The following is a 15,995-nucleotide window of genomic DNA, read 5'->3' as shown; positions in this document are numbered from 1 at the left end:
GATCCAGGGTACTGGAGCACATGCATGGAATAAGATACATGTTACTATATTTACCACCCGAGTTAAAAATGAATTGGTCACATGTGGCAATGGGAAAAACACTCTCAAAAAAACAGAGGCCTTATTAGTTTGATAGTCGATGATCCCTCTGGTCTGCCACTGCACACAGAAACACAATGAAGCAATAATATTAACCAGTTCAATCAGAAAAAAGTTTGTTTTTTTGCTTACAGTCTTACTATTTGAAGAATTAGATTTTATTGCTTAGGCTCAGGGGCTTAGGGGACCCAGTTGTATAATATCCTGTTCTAAATGTAATAAAATGAATTATGAATACAGGTGTATCTCAGTAAATCATAATATCATTGAAAGTTCACTTATTTCAGTAATTGTATTCAAGTGAAACTTGTATATTCTATAGATTCATTACACACGGTGATGTATTTTAAGGTTTTCTCTGGGTGAAATGATTCTGACAATCGGGAGGAATACGGAGTTAAACACCACCAATTATTTTTGGTCCTTTGCAGTTTTTGAAGGAAATAACCAGATGTTCTGTGAATTAAGGCTTCTTTAAATCATTCTCTCTCTCAATTTATTTACAGCCAAGCACTACATGATGTTGAGATCAGGGCTCTGTAGGGGCCAGTTACTTCCAGGACATCTTGTGCTGAAGATAATTCATAATCACGTTGGCTGTATGTTTGGGGTTATCAAGCTGCAGATTAAATTCGGGGCTAATCATACACTTCTCTGATGGATAGGCATGTACTCCAGCCCTTCACCTAACAAACCGCCTTCTGCTGCAGCTAAATATTTCAATTTTTGACCGATCGGTGGTCAGTTGAGAACACCTGACATTTTTCTGCATCGGAGTTTCCATGTTTTCATGCAGTCTTTGGCCATGGTTCCGTGTCAGAATTATTGTTTTTGGTTGCAGTTTGTCCACCTCTTGCCTTGGATCGATATACCTGGGTCCCACTGCTTGCAGTTCTGAACTGATCGCCACTATTCTGCCAGTCTCAAAGGGTTATATGGGGTCAATTAAGATATATGGGTTAATTTGTTTTCTTGTCTCCACTTGGGTCTTTTTTACTCGATGTTGCCCGCTTCTTTTTTCTCATATTTTCAAAAAGAGCTTGACCAACACACTTTGAAACCCCAGTCCGCTTTAAAATCATGTCTGGAAGGGACTTGACTGATACAGCAGCTACCTTGTGCCTTGTAACTGTGCTGTCATGCTACAAAGGTATGACCTATGAAATGACTCTTTCACAGCCTAACATTGGTAGAAATTTGGCTGCTCCTCATTTGCTACTAGACCTTTTACAGAACTTTCCTTTTTTTCTTGGCTCATTTGGTGTATTTGCACATTGTATTGTGTATAACATCCAATTTTTCAGTCTTTATTCCCTTCATAACCTAGTACTACATGAAGCTGGAAACCCAACAAAAATCTACCTTTGTGCAGAGATAAGCCTTATTGCTCTCCCAAGGAAAAATTTGTATGTCACAGCAGCATAACAGTTATAAGTGTCAAATAAATATGAATATATAGAGGTAATTAGGAGACAATTGGAAAAAACAAAAGACAGCCACAAATAGTCAGCAGAGAGAACAACATCAAGGATAGGATTGGACAACAGAATAAAAAAAGACAGTAAGGATGAAAGTAGACAACCAAAACTAAACGATAACAAAAACAGTGACAATGATAAGAACAAAATAAGCAGGAAGCAAGTGGGCTGAGACCAACAGGATAAAAAAAATACAAGAGTTAGGGCATGACTGAGGTAGTGAGGTTGTGGTAGCACAGATGCACTGGCAACCACAGATTGGTGGGTTTTGTGGAGCCCGCTGGATGCCAAACAGCCTCAGTCTCTTTGTGAACAACATCATGCTCTGACCCTGCCCTTCCTGCATCTGTGTTGTGTGACCAGTCCAGTTTTTTGTTAATATGGACCCCAAGGAACCTCCGGAGTCCACTATCTCCACCTCCTCTCCCTGGATGGTGATAGGTACCTGTCTCCTCCCATTCCTCTGGAAGTCCACGACCACCTCCTTGGTCTTGGAAATGTTGAGTAGGAGGTGGTTCTGGTTGCTCCACTCAACAAAACTCAGGATCGGACCTCTGTACTCCTTGTCCTCATCAGCATTCATGAATCCTACAATGGAAGTCTGTGGAGAACTTCTAGAGGTGGATCTGTGTTTGTCAATGTTCCTGTGGGGGCTGGAGGTGACCATGTTTGTGCTCAGGTGGATAACGTGGTGCGGTGGTGGTGGGGGGTTGTCTTCTATTGCAGTGTTTATGTGAAACAAAGGATGAGGACATCGAGTTTTTTGATCCATTTTATAGTTTGTGAATCTATTTATTTATGAAAATCAGCATTTGCCTTATCATTTGGAACAGTACCGTATTTCAATTTTTACTAGTTTATAATAACCTATTTAGTTTAACTTTAAGGTGTTATTAGGATTTTGGTCGTAATTCTTCTCAAATTAATGGAAATTCCACTCAACTCATTGGTGAACCTTTGCAGTAATTGTGATTTACACATTAGTTTCTAGTTGGTTCTTTGGGACAGAACAGCCCTTTGATAGAATGAAAAACACTTGGTGGATCTTTGGAGAAAAAAAATGTCAACTTTGAATGAACAATTAACAATGACAGTCAGACTTAATTGAAAACAGGTTTATTTTAATTTGTCTTCATTGTTTATGACCTGGGTCTCTCCTTCTTGCCTTTGTAGAGGGCCAGCAGGGAGACGTTGGCCACCTTGACAACCTTGAAGCGAACTCCAGGAATATCACCAACAGCATGACCCTTACGTCCAAATCCCGCAACCAGAACTTCATCGTTTTCCTGGTGGAGACAGCAGGTTTAATGTTATGCTTCTGGGTGCATAAAACACAATGAGGCGATGTTAATATAAGGGATTTTTGAAAGCATTTCACTGGTTGCATTTTTACCTCAATGAAGTTGAGGCAGCCATCATTGGGGACGAAGGCTGTGATCTTCTTGCCATTTTTGATGAGCTGAACTCTCACACATTTCCTAATGGCAGAGTTGGGCTGCTTAGCCTCAACACCACTAGAAAGAAAACCTTAATGTTAACATCCTGGACAGTATTTAATCTCACATAAGTAATTCAATTTAAGTTGTAGATTGGCATACATTTTTTCGACTTCTATATAAAACACAGGACATCTATTTGAAATGTCTGTAATCTGACTACATAATTACTCATCTACCAGTAATGTTGTGGCAAGTGTCAGACAAAGCATGTCTCCAATTTGCTGTTTTGAGGGAAATTTGATTTATACAGATTCTGTGTGAGTTGAGTGTGTCAAAAGATGCAGAGGAAACACAAACACTGCTTAAAAAGAATTAACCAAGTTTTTCTTCAGGAATACTGACCCCTATGCTTACTGAACTATGCAATAGCAACTTTGTTGCTGATTGATATTTCCAATGCTTTCTGTATAAGGTGATATTCGCCACACTAGAATCTTAAAGAATTTTCGACAGCAGCACAACAAAGCTTATTGCTTTAGACTTAAGAGATACAATTTAAATCATTCAGAAAAATAGGAAGTGACTGCAAACTGGTCATCTTTAATATTCAAAATCAACCTGTTACGCTGTATTGTTTGACAGATTTTGGTAGCAGAAATGTTGTTTCCCTGTAATGATCCATAAATAGAAATACGCTTCTTCCTAATGAATTGCTTAAACATTACACTTAACTGCAGTCCATGGCAACCATTACTCCTGAAGCCCTACTTCGGATTCTACCAGTGTGCCAGAATTTATTTTTTTCATGCTACACGTTCAGCATCAAAAATTCCAATAATTATTCAGGCAGTTGAAACATCTTAACCTTAATCGTGCATACAGTGGACACTGTGTTTGTTATTGTTGTACAATGATGCAATTTCTTAAGACAGGTCACACAATACTTACACTTTCTCAAGGACAATGCCCTTGGCATGAGAAGCTCCTCCAAAGGGATTGGCCTTCAGGGCTGTCCCCAGATGAGCCTTTTTGTACTGTTTATCGTGCCATTTCTGCTCACGGCGATGATTGCGGAGCTTCCTCGCTGTACGCAGTCCACGACACTTTCCTGGAAGATCAGCATATATTTAAGGTGAGATCATGGCAAACCGGGGTTGTCACTCTTGTATAAATAATGCTTGATACTGAGGTAAATTATGAACTGTAAAAGCAAGGTGTTGACTTTGATTCACTTGTCATAATTAATGAGAATTTCAACGTTGTATATCTTCTATGACAATTCTAGGCTTCCTAGGACATCAGATGATAAATTCGTCCTTTTGGAGTAGTAAAATTACAGGAGCTAAGGGACATGCCTTAAATCATTAGAATTATCGCTATAGAGGGGCTTGGAACGGTGAATTATTCGTCAAATCAAATTTTAGACGTTATAGGAAGGAGAATGTTAGCCACACAAAATTTGCAAATTTCGATCGGCTTTACTCATCAGAATGGGGGTTAGCTTTACAGCGGTCTTGAAACCCGGCAGTACTTTCAGATCATTTCAAGCGACGCAGCCTCAATTTAACTGCAAGCGGGGCTCAACTTTATCTTTGAGAGAAAATTAGTCAAGGATTTCACGGAGTGCGTTGACATCATTTAAACGTTTTACATGATACATGTACAGAAATGTAATGCTGTAGGTCGAGCTAACCATGCTAACACGCAGCCATTCTAGCGCGATGTTATGGCCGCTCCACGTTGCTGAGACAGAGAACGATAAAAAGGTAAGTTTCTTGAATTTACTATCACATTTTCGCGTGGGGATTGCATCAAAGGGGTTTGTAAGCTATTCATGTACAACAAAAAAGAGAGAAATCCACGGTACTGAAGAGCATTAGTACGTTAAAACGTACTGTTAAGGACCTACCCATGATCGCGGTTGAGAGTCTGGGATGGAAAGGAAGAACCCAGCATGCATTGCGACATTGTCAAGTCTGAGGACCCCAGCAGGTGCCCCTGCAGAGTGCCTGACCAAAATAAGAAACCAAATTAAGAAACCATCTACATTATGCATGGTTTCTTATTTTGGTCAGGCACTAACCAATATTGCACATTGTTGTACATTGTACAACATCCAGTTGCCACAAGATTTGACATTTTACCCCCTTGACCTGGATGACTGACAACTTTCACAAACAGACCTCGTAAATTTGTGTGTATTTCGGTATTTTTGTGTCTGTATGTGTATTTATTCACCGTAGTGTCTGTGCATTTGTGTGTATTTGCATCTGTTTGTGTGTGTGCAATTTTGATGTATTAATCTAACATTGTTATTTTATTTTCTTCTATTGGGTCATATACTGTGCACATTATACCGTCTATCATTTTTAATTCGACATACCTAACATAAACATAAATAACATAACCTTATGGAACCCTAACAAAGAGAGGCTTTAATTCCAAGCTGAAAACTGCCTTTAGGGGTTTCAAAAATATTTCAGGAGTAAGAATAAGAACAGCTTTATTTATCCCGAAGGAAATCGTTGTGCCAGAATTACAAGAAACACATAACAAGTACCAAGTGAAAGATAAGGAGTGCACAAGAGTATGAAAAAAAAAATGTACATGCAGCTGTTATGAAATGAAATATTGCACTATTGAAAGATAAATCATTACAATTTACAGTTAGTCGGTGAGATTTTTTTTTTATCAAATATTAAACTGATAAGAACAGATGCTACACTTGATCATAGCCATAAGGCGAGAAGCGGGTAAGACTGGGCATCACTGAAATTATCTTTAAATTTGATTATATTTATTTTTAAATACACGTATATAAAACAGAAGGGTTTTTTTCAACTGATCAGGTAGTTATTATTTTCAAAATTTGGCTCAATACATTGTTCATTTTCAAATGATTTCTATCAAAATTTTCATACCCATTTAACCTTATAAAAACTGAACTAGTCAAAATTATCAACAATTCATAAAACCACAAACAAGATATTCTATTCTTGAGATTTATGGATAGTAATTCACAGTTGATAGATCCTCCACTTTTTCAGGAGTCCTGGATCTCTGATCATTCTAAATCTACTAGAATTAAAATGTGATTTTTTTTTAGTTGTTGACCTGAAAACAGCAATGCTTTTCCTCAATGAGTAGGTAGGTCTTTCACACTCCGCTCCACCTCTTCCCTTTCCTGGTTGGTCGATTCATCTGTCTGTTATGGGGATCAACAGCCAGTGGGCTGATTAAAGTAGATTAAGAGAGAGAGAGAGAGAGAGACAGAGAGAGCGAGGTGAGAGTAGGGTGTATTGGCATCATACTCCAGGCAGCACAGCAATGGCTCCATCATGGAAACATTACTGCATCCTCTTAATTTTTGTCCCCCTCCTCCATCTGCAGTCGTCTTCCTGCCTTGACCTACAATCAGCTGCAAGGTAGGTAAAGGCACTGACAAACACACAAAGGTATTTTTATACAGTAATGGTTTATCTTATTGATCTTTGCTTCCCCTCCAAGACTCATGACACCCTGTATTGAGATTACTGATGTGTTTCTACTTTCCACCATGGTCTGTGCGCATTATTATTTACCACTCTATGATTTGAGGCTTTTCTTGTTTTTTGTTTAGTTTTCAATTTTGGGAATTGTATAATTTTGAGTCAAAGGCAAAAAAGAAAAAATAAGAAGCCAAACATGTGTCCTAGTGTCACCATAAAGTGTAGACATAGACATACATATCAGTGATCATCAATATATATATATCCAACTGACTTGGTGCTTGCGTTCATTTCCACTAAGCTGTTCACAATTTTAATGTGGATGACAATAATGATCCGGATTTAGACATTTCATGTTTTGTTCCTAAAATCCACCTTGAATTCTGGCTGCTGCAGGGAGCAGGATAATCCAGGTTGTGTGTGTGCATGTGTATGTGTGTGTGTGTGTGTCCAAAGGGAACTCAATGATCATTCTTTTGGCAATATACAAAAATGCCTATTGCCACAATTGCTGATGAAGACAAAAATATGCTTGATTTGATGGAAAATGAACTCGAAAATTTTAAGATAATAATCTAAAATTAACCATGACAATTACTTGAGCATTAAAAGCCTTTGAATGAATGTCAAGTGCATTTAACAAACTTTGCATACACATACATTCAAATATGATTCTTCCTCCTTTTGCCTTTGTTAAAACAAAAATAAAACATGGATTAAAAATTGATTATTCCTTAAGTGTTAATGTTAATGTTGTTAATTTTAATAACTTTCTAATAACAATTAGTTACATATTTTCATACCTTTTTTGTTTGCTCTGTCTTGAGTTAATTGGGCTACAAGCTTTACTCTGTAATTATTCTTAATTTTGTTGTACCAAATTTTGTTAGTTTCTCTTTATTCTATTAATGCGAAGTCTAGCTCATGACCTGCAAGTGTCAGAAGGAACTATGTACTTTTGTTTTTTTGTTTTTTGTTTTTTTTTTCAAACAAAGCTATACAAACACAGTTGTTTGCTTACTCTCTCTTGCCATGATGAGGTAGTAACCATTTGAGAACCCTGACTTTGATTAACATTCCCTTATACTCATGATTGATAAATGGCCACTAATGTCCTGCTTCCAGGTAGGTGCTTTTGCTAAATAATCTTAATCTTGATCAGAATGATCCGGATTTGTAAAAGTCGGATTCAGATTACCTTAGTTTCATGCTGTTTTTTGAAGCAACATTGAATTGGATCAACCTGATCTAGATGCAAGCCTTTACAAGATTAGCAAATCTGGATTACCTGCTGGGTCTGAGACGAGAGATCAAACTTCGGGGTAAGAGCCGATGCCTAACAGGTGGAGAGATAAACACCACCTTATATTTTTAGCATCTTTAACTCCTCAAATCAAAAAAGATGAACGTATACTTTATTCAGATCAAAGAGAGGAATGAAGGTTACTTGCAGCAGGACAGAATACATGTGTGAATGAGAAGGACCAAGTGAGGCTAAAAGGAGTGGAGACAAAGAAGGTGGGGGATTTTAAGTACTTAGGGTCAACAGTGCAGAGCAATGGAGGGTGTGGAAAAGAGGTAAAGAAACCCATTCAACCAGATTTGAATGGGTGGAGAAAAGTGTCAGGGTCAATGTGTGATGAAAGAGTATCAGCCAAAATGAAAGGAAAGGTATACGAGACAATTGTGAGACCAGAGATGCTGTATGGTTTGGAGACAGTGACACTATGGACAAGACAGCGAGCAAAGTTGGAGGTAGCAGAAATCGAAATGCTGAGGTTCTCTTTGGGATTGACGAGGATGGATTGGATCAGGAATGAGTCCATCAGAAGGACCGCACATGTTAAATGTTTTGGAGATAAAGTCAGAGAGCCCAGACTAAGATGGTTAAGAGATGTCCATAGAAGGGATGGTTACTATATTAATAGAAGGATGCTGAGATTGAAAATGTCAGACAGAAAGCTCTTGGAGGACCAAAGATTTATGGATGGAGTGAAAGAGGACATGAAGCTAGAGGAGGGAGAATAGTAGAATAATAGAGAATAGGGAGAATACAGAGAATAGTGTTAGAGGGAGGAAATTGATTTGCTGTGGCGAGCCCCAAAGGGCAGAGCTGAAAGAAAAAGAGTCAGATGATTATATTGAATATATATTATCCTGGTATCGATAAAACATTATGGCCATTAAACAGTACATGGCTAAAAATTTAAGTAGCCAAGATATATTAAGGCAGTTCAGAGTTTTTCTTTTGTCTTACATGCACTTGACATGTACGTCATTATGTTCCTTGTCTACTTTTATATTTTGACTGCTCAATAGACTCAGCTTGAAATAAGCATACACGTATAAAGACTGAACTGAGCATTTGAATAATCTCACTCATTTTAAAGTCTTGTCACATTTTTGTCCCGAATTTCCCCCTGAATCCTCCGATCAAGGTTACAGGAGGTCAATCCTCACTTTATGGATTAAACGATGTTCCTTTTTATTCAATCAGTGATTAAAAAACAGCTTTATCTCTGTTAACATCACTTGCATCGCAATGTTTACTTCTCTTTGGGAGACAGGATTAAAATTCTATCATCCTATGTGTCATAGTTTCAGAACAATTAGGACAGTCGTATTGAAGATAGGATAAATATTCTACAAGCTCTTTACTTCTTCAAACTATCCATTTTCTTTTATACATGATATGTACATTTTGATGCATTCTATAACCTAACTTTAGTTTTGATGGCCTTGTAAAGTTTGGATCAGAGGGCACCAATCAAATGTTTAGTTGGAAAATTGATAGAAAAACTGACCTAGGTTTTTCTTGATCCTAGACAATAAAACACAGGGTTTTAAATTCCTGGTCATCTTGAAGTTTAGTTGAAACTTTTTCCATCAGACCCTAAACCATCACTTTCTTCATTAACTTCGTTTCGAACTCTGTCTCTTAATCAGTTGTGGGCAGGTAGTGTTTCTTCTTGCGAGTGTATGAAATTATTTAATAAAATGTAATGAAATTGGTTTCTTTATCACACAAATCATTAATTTGAGGGCAGTCAACTGACACTGCAAACATAAACTGCGTGAATATAATTAATTAGAGTTGTTTTCGATTTAGATTTTGAACCATATAAATTTGCTTTCTGTTGAAATTAATCCTGGTAACGTTCACATCTATTTATAATCCAAAAATGTCTGACTTGCACCAGAGCATTTTTCGATTGTGCAGTCAATAGTTTGCTCTCAAATAGAATCAATTCAGCTGTGTTATTTTTTTCCGTGTGACTGCAAAGTAAAGATAGAAAAATCACTGTATTTAAGGGTGAATTGTACAGTGACAAACAAGTAAAAATTGTAAAACTCTGAAAGCTGAAACACAGCAACTTTCTCCGGAAACCTCATAATCAAAGCAGAGCTGAAGAGTACCTTGAAGTCAATGTCCCAATAAGTCCCCCAATAAGTCCCTTAACTATAATGATTTACATTTTCAACAGCAGTGCGCAGAAAGTTTGTCAACTCTGATTGGGAAACAATGGTGTTGACGTCAGGATGGCTGACAGATGTCTACCTTGAAGAATAACATCTCAAAACATATTTATATACACCCATTTTTCATCATTTGAGACAAACACAACCTACATTGTGTATAAAGACAATATAAAGTAGTAGCACAGAAGAAAACAGTAGTAGTTAAATATAGGCTGCTTAATTCTGCAGATTAGGGTTAATATATTTGTTGTTGTCAGACAATATGTTTGACACAAATACAACTCTGATGGGATGATGACACTGTTGTGTGTCCATTAGATGAGACAATCACAGTTGTTTGTATGTCATGTTTACAGTGTAGCTGTTAATGCAGCTGAGCGAGAAGCTGTAAAATCTCCTGATGGCTAAGAGCCAGTGCTTCGTACTCTCAGTGTGTGTGTGTGTGTGTGTTTGTGTGTGTGTGTGTGTGTGTGTGTGTGTGCATATGTTGTTTGTAGTTTTATGATTACATAATCAGAGCCCTCCACAGTCCTGTGCTCTGTCCTAGGACTCTAGATGAGCAAAATATTTTCAGCTGTCGATGGATGAGGTGAATTTGGTATAACAATTTAAAATTGTTTTTCCCACTAATGGATGCAATAATAATAATTTTATTATAATTTTATTAATTCACCTGTCACTTTCATTTCCAGTGTAGCAGTGTCTCCAGTCCATGGTAAGTATATATAACCTATTTTTACGATTTATTTTCCACACAAACAGAAAAGGCATTAAACTGTCTTGTGCATATAGTCCTAATATCCTTATGCAATATTGTTACAGTCAGTTTATTTGACAGCCCCCTTATTTTTAAGAATAAGGGGGCTGTGCAGAATTGCAGTAGCTATAGAGCGATAAAGTTGATGAAGAGTAGTGGAAACTCAACTGAGAGCAGAAGTCAGCATTTGTGAACAGCAGTATGGCTTCATGCCTAGAAAAAGTACCGCAGATGCAGTATTTGCATTGAGAATGCTAATAGAAAAGTACAGAGAAGGTCAGACTCTGTCTCTCCCCATATATGTATAGGTTCAAAGGGAATCTCCATGGGCCAAGATGTTTGCAGATGACATTGTGATCTGTAGTGAGAGCAGGGAATAGGTTGAGGAAAATCTAGAGAGGTGGAGGTATGCACTGGAAAGGAGAGGTTAGTTGCAGCAAGACAGAATGGATGTGTGTGAATGAGAGGAACCTGGGTGGAACGCTGAGGCTACTGGGAGTGGAGATCATTTCGGGTACTTGGAGTCAACAGCCCAGAGCAATGGAAAGTGTGGAAAACAGGTAAAAAAACGGGCTCCAGCAGGTTGGAATGGGTGGAGAAAGGTGTCAGGGGTACTATGCAATATAAGACTATCAGCCAGAATAAAACAGCGGTGAGACATGCAATGCTGTATGGGTGACATTGACGAAAAGACAGGGGGCAGAGCTGGAGGTCGCACAGATGAAGATGTTGATGTTCTCTTTGGGAGAAATGAGGATGGTTAGGATCAGGAATGAGTCCATCAGAGGAACAGCACATGTTAGATGTTTTGGAGATGAAGTCAGAGAAGCCAGACTGAGATGGCTCGGCCATGTACAGAGGACAGATAGTGAATATATTGGCAGACGGATGCTGGAATTGATGCCAGGCAGGAGGTCTAGAGGAAGACCAAAAAGATGGACATAGTGAGAGAGGATATGAAGGTAGTTGGCGTGAGAGAGGAGGATACAGAGAATAGGGTTAGATGGAGAAGGTTGATTCGCTTTGGCGACCCCTGAAGGGAAAAGCTGAAAGCAATAGAAGTGACAGTGGAGCTGTCAAAGTTTCTCAACTGGTATAATGTACAGTCTAAAGCTGAATAGATTTACAGTACAAAAATGTTTTTGTCACCTGATTGGTCACTTTTCATCATCAGTAAACCTCTTGTTTGACAAACTGAGAAGATTCATAACTTACAGTATATTTGATTAAGAACTTGTTTTTATTGTGTCAGCCCTCCTTATCAAACTTGAGACACGCAAGCAGTCCGGGTCCAAACATTTGACTCTATTTTTCAAACAATTATCTGTCTCCAGATGGAGGGATGCCGCCTACTGATGGAGAGACAAGGAAAGGGGCGAGTTTGGTGCCTGCTTATGAACCACTCAGAAATCAGATGCAGGTAAATGGGGAGCACAGAGCAGGTTCTTATTTTAAGGCCCATCTTCAAAAGGGAAACCCAGGAGAAATCAATTTTAAATAGTCATTTTTCAAAACTTGAATTTACTTTGAAAGCAAGTTAAACACAACTTCCCACTGATCATCCTAAGATAGTTAGTTTAGGGTCTCCTATTCCCTTTGACTGTTCCTTTCAGGGATGGCTTCTGCGAATCATCTGCCTCCATCTGACAATACTTTGTATCCTTTTCTCTCACGCTGAATACACTCATGTCCTCTTTCATTCCATCCACAAATCTTCTCTTCTGTCTTCCTCTGGGCCTCCTGCCTGATAGCTCTAACCGCTGCATCCTACTACCCACATATTCACCATTCCCGCCTTGTACATGTCCAAACATTCTCAGTCTGGGCTCTCTGACTTTATCTCCAAAACATCTAACATGCGTTGTCCATCTGATGGATCAATTCCTGATCCTATCTATCCTTAATCACTCCTGAAGAGAACCTCAACATTATCATTTCTGCTATCTCCAGCTCTAAGCCATACTCTTATCACACATGACCTTGACTCACACATGACCTTCAACCTGTTTCAGCCTTCTTGAACATGTTTCTTCACCTCTTTTCCGCACTCCATCGCACTGGACCATTAACCTTAAGTACTTGAAATCCTCCATCCTCTTTTTCTCTACTCCCTGCAACTCACTATTCCACTTGGGTCCCTCTCAATCACACACATGGAAAGATAAGGTTAGTGTAGAAAGAAACAAATAAAACACATCACATAATTTTTCTTGGTGACTGTCTACCTTTTCTTCAGTCAGGAGGTGTTTCACGAAGGAAATTACTTCAGACCTCAGGAGCAGCAGTTCCCTTTCCGCCACTCAAGGTATGTGAGGAGTTTATAGATGATATTCTGACATTCGAATGCCTTTTTTAGCATTCATGTAAAACACAGTGTCTGCTCATGTGACAAAAAACCATGCTAGACACAAAACAGAAAAAAAATCAATTGAATGTATTTCCAGTAATAATGAGGAGCAGTTCAGTTCTCCTACCATTTGAATGTTTCCAATGTTAGAAATAAGAAATTGAATTGTGAGTTTCACCGATTTTAGGTGTTGTGCCGATTTACTGGTCTGTGCCACACAGGTGTTGTCCAATGGGAAGACTTGTATCCTGTTCCAGGCCAGGAAGTTGTCTCTGCGCTATGAGAGACAGAGGCAGGTGGACCTGACAGAGCGTGCGTTCTCCCCTCAGAAACCAATCGATACCAGCCAGTCTGTCTGCCGCCAGGATAAAGCTACGTATGTCCCACAAAAATAATCACATCAGAGTTGGACTGAAGTGTGTGTGTTCCATCTTAATATGAATACATTTAGGATTGCCAAAGTTGGAGATTCTTAAAGTTTTCACTTCCTCATTTCCATGAAAAAGGTGCTTTGTGAAGCCCTGTCTTACTAGAAGTGGTTAAAGCACTAAATTTAATATTTCTTTACAATTTCTCATTGACTTTTAGGCCATTGCTTGCAATTTTGAGGAAATTTCTTGCTTATTTTCCAAATGCTTCCTTATTCATCATTATATTTCCCGGTCACGGTCACACAACATACGATAGTATGTTGAATTGACTTGTTTTTCTCACTTCTTTCTCCGTCTGTCTGTCTGTCCGTCTTTCTGTCTGCCTCTCTCTCTCTGTCTGTCTGCACCAGGCTGGTCATGCACTTTGGGGACGTAGAGGATTTGAAAGGACTGTCAATAAGGTCATTCATACTATCTGTCTATAAATCCTGTGCAAAAGTCAGTCAATATTTTAGTTCAATACATAAATATTGAAACAGCTGTTCCCATGCCTGCAGCAACTGACTGTAGGAACTTTTATGGAGGTTAATCTTTTGGTATTTCTTACCATACTTCCTCTGCAGATTGCAGATGTCCAACACCCTGTATGAGTCTTCCGGACAGTGGTGGTTTTCGGTGGACAGTGTTTCTCTGCTCTATAACACATCAGAGGAAGCAATGTTCAACACCAGTGATGTCTATGCTCCGTCCTCATCCTCCTACCACTGCCTCCATGTCAGCAGCCTGGAGCAGTACAGTGCTCTGCTGCTCCCTGCCACGGAACAATCTCGCCGCTGGACCGTCACCTTCACAGAGTTCCAGGTCAAACTCCTCATCCACTGATGTTTGAAAGGATAAAATATTTAGTATCAACACCTTAATCTGAAGGTTTGGAGAAACATTAGTATAATTGGTTGGGGCCATGGTTTTCCAAATGTAAAGGTCCTGACCCCCCCACCCCCCCCAAAAAAAAAGATACTAGACAATCATGACTGCCAGCTCTTACCAAGTGGATTTGAGACTTCTGAAAATGTTTTACATAATTTTTGATAATATGTACAGTGTACTTGGTAACTTGGTATATGGATGGGATTTCCTGCCCCTAGGTGAAAAATTTTAATCTTTGTTCACATAAAATTTCAGAGAGAATTTACACCAAAGTTAGAGTAAAAAAAAATGTTTTTTTAAATTACTGATATAGCTAATGGCAAATAGCAAACCAAGTAACCATGTCTTTTTTCCCCACATTTTTTGAGTTTTTCTCTAGTTTAAAGTCACAACTTTGACATTTTTTTCTGTCAAAATTACCTGATCATAATCCCTGCAAATGACTGACTGGCTGACAGTTCTTTTTGTATTTCCTTTTGAATTATTGACGCTAATACAAGTAGAGAGTATGACAATGTATTAGGATCAATATATTAAATCAAGTGGGGTTATAAGTGAATAATATGAAGACAAAATCTGAATTGATGTCTCATGTTTGGTTTTGTTAAAAATTTCTGTGTTTTTGTCCCAGCTGCTCCACTCTAATTTTGAAAATCCACACAGTATTAATGAAATTGTTCTTTATTGTATCATTCTGTCATAAAATGTTACAAAATATTCTCTGCTTCCCTCAGATTCAGGCATTCAATGTGTCTTCTGGAAAGTTTTCTCCAGCGAGTGACTGCTCCACTTTCCTAACACCAGCCATCCTGATGGGTCTTATCATGTCCCTGATTCTGCTGCTTGTCCTGGCATACGCCATGCACCTGGTCATCCACCTCAAACACATCGATCATGACAATGAGCACAAAGCTGAAGTCTACTTTCCCCCAAACCCTGAACAATCAGAGGACTGCTGGGAGGAAAATGTCGTGGAGAAAAATATCCTGTAGTGAAAACAGGACAGATAATAAATCGAACCTCATATGACACTGGATTGGACTGGCACTTGATAAACTTTCAACTCAGGATTCTGATTTTGTAAAAAAATAATTTTTCTAGTGTTTTGTAATTTGCCTCTTAGCAGATTTCTGTATTTGTCTTTGTTACAAATTGAATAAAAATACCTTAAAAACTGTGGCTATTTGATTTTGTCACAAAATATTGCCTTTTTTTAAACTTTTGTATCTTTAAAACAATCCTATTTCATTCAAAAAAAATGGTAATATTTAAACTGCAAGGATTTTCTTAAGTCAGCATCTCACTTTGTTAAGACACAGAAATCAAGATATGATGAAATTCATTTAATGTTCAACAACAGTCCTAAAATGTTACACACTAAAAAAAGAATTCAAGTTATCATTGACATTTTAAATATTCCAGAATTTATTTTGTGTCTAATCTGTCTTATTATCATCCCGTTGGATCTCATTGGGACAGAATACAAAAAAACAGCTCGATGTACAAATTGATTGTCATTATAATATCAAAGTCAGAGGATACATAAAAACCCTTGCTTTTATCACAGTATTTCTTGCAAAAACAAAGTGATCTTACTGTATTGACAAAT

The 15,995-nt window shown here is 38.2% G+C and overlaps 2 protein-coding genes and 1 pseudogene across 3 annotated transcripts; 1 reads left to right on the top strand and 2 right to left on the bottom strand.

Annotated features, from left to right (window-relative positions):
• Positions 1-2,677: 2,677 nt before the first annotated feature.
• On the bottom strand, positions 2,678-5,014 carry rps23 (ribosomal protein S23). The gene is made up of 4 exons (XM_086150081.1): positions 4,926-5,014; positions 3,965-4,124; positions 2,971-3,091; positions 2,678-2,863 (listed from the first exon to the last, which is right to left on the bottom strand). The coding sequence occupies exons 1-4, from the start codon at positions 4,927-4,929 to the stop codon at positions 2,717-2,719; spliced, it is 432 nt and encodes a 143-aa protein (XP_086006207.1). The 5' UTR covers positions 4,930-5,014; the 3' UTR covers positions 2,678-2,716.
• Positions 5,015-5,615: 601 nt separating this feature from the next.
• LOC147232924 (U2 spliceosomal RNA) lies at positions 5,616-5,770 on the bottom strand (annotated as a pseudogene).
• Positions 5,771-6,236: 466 nt separating this feature from the next.
• On the top strand, positions 6,237-15,558 carry atp6ap1la (ATPase H+ transporting accessory protein 1 like a). Of its 2 annotated transcripts, none has more exons than XM_086150079.1 (8): positions 6,237-6,441; positions 10,677-10,699; positions 12,076-12,161; positions 12,978-13,046; positions 13,310-13,464; positions 13,870-13,920; positions 14,083-14,320; positions 15,121-15,558. In XM_086150079.1, exons 1-8 carry the CDS (start codon positions 6,344-6,346, stop codon positions 15,376-15,378), a joined length of 978 nt encoding a protein of 325 aa, XP_086006205.1. In that variant the 5' UTR covers positions 6,237-6,343; the 3' UTR covers positions 15,379-15,558. The 2 variants fall into 2 exon arrangements, with proteins under 2 accessions (XP_086006205.1, XP_086006206.1); XM_086150080.1 differs by having other exon boundaries at positions 6,338-6,441; positions 10,682-10,699.
• The last annotated feature ends 437 nt before the right edge of the window (positions 15,559-15,995 follow it).

This window comes from Fistularia commersonii, chromosome 7 (assembly GCF_037954325.1).
Source record: "Fistularia commersonii isolate RoL2024-O1a breed Wild chromosome 7, RoL_Fcom_v1.0, whole genome shotgun sequence".
NCBI classification, from domain to species: domain Eukaryota; kingdom Metazoa; phylum Chordata; class Actinopteri; order Syngnathiformes; family Fistulariidae; genus Fistularia; species Fistularia commersonii.
The sequence above is the reverse complement of the archived record's forward strand: the minus strand, read 5'-3'. Positions and strand labels throughout refer to the sequence as shown.

Excerpts from the sequence above, each read along its gene's own strand:
- rps23 (XM_086150081.1), bottom strand. Across the intron at positions 3,092-3,964 it reads GGCATTGTCCTTGAGAAAGT|TGGTGTTGAGGCTAAGCAGC; the intron begins GTAAGTATTGTG and ends TTTTCTTTCTAG. Across the intron at positions 2,864-2,970 it reads GCTGCCTCAACTTCATTGAG|GAAAACGATGAAGTTCTGGT; the intron begins GTAAAAATGCAA and ends TGTCTCCACCAG.
- atp6ap1la (XM_086150079.1), top strand. The coding sequence starts at position 6,344 with ATGGCTCCATCATGGAAACATTACTGCATCCTCTTAATTTTTGTCCCC. Across the intron at positions 6,442-10,676 it reads GACCTACAATCAGCTGCAAG|TGTAGCAGTGTCTCCAGTCC; the intron begins GTAGGTAAAGGC and ends TTTCATTTCCAG. Across the intron at positions 13,047-13,309 it reads TTCCCTTTCCGCCACTCAAG|GTGTTGTCCAATGGGAAGAC; the intron begins GTATGTGAGGAG and ends TGTGCCACACAG.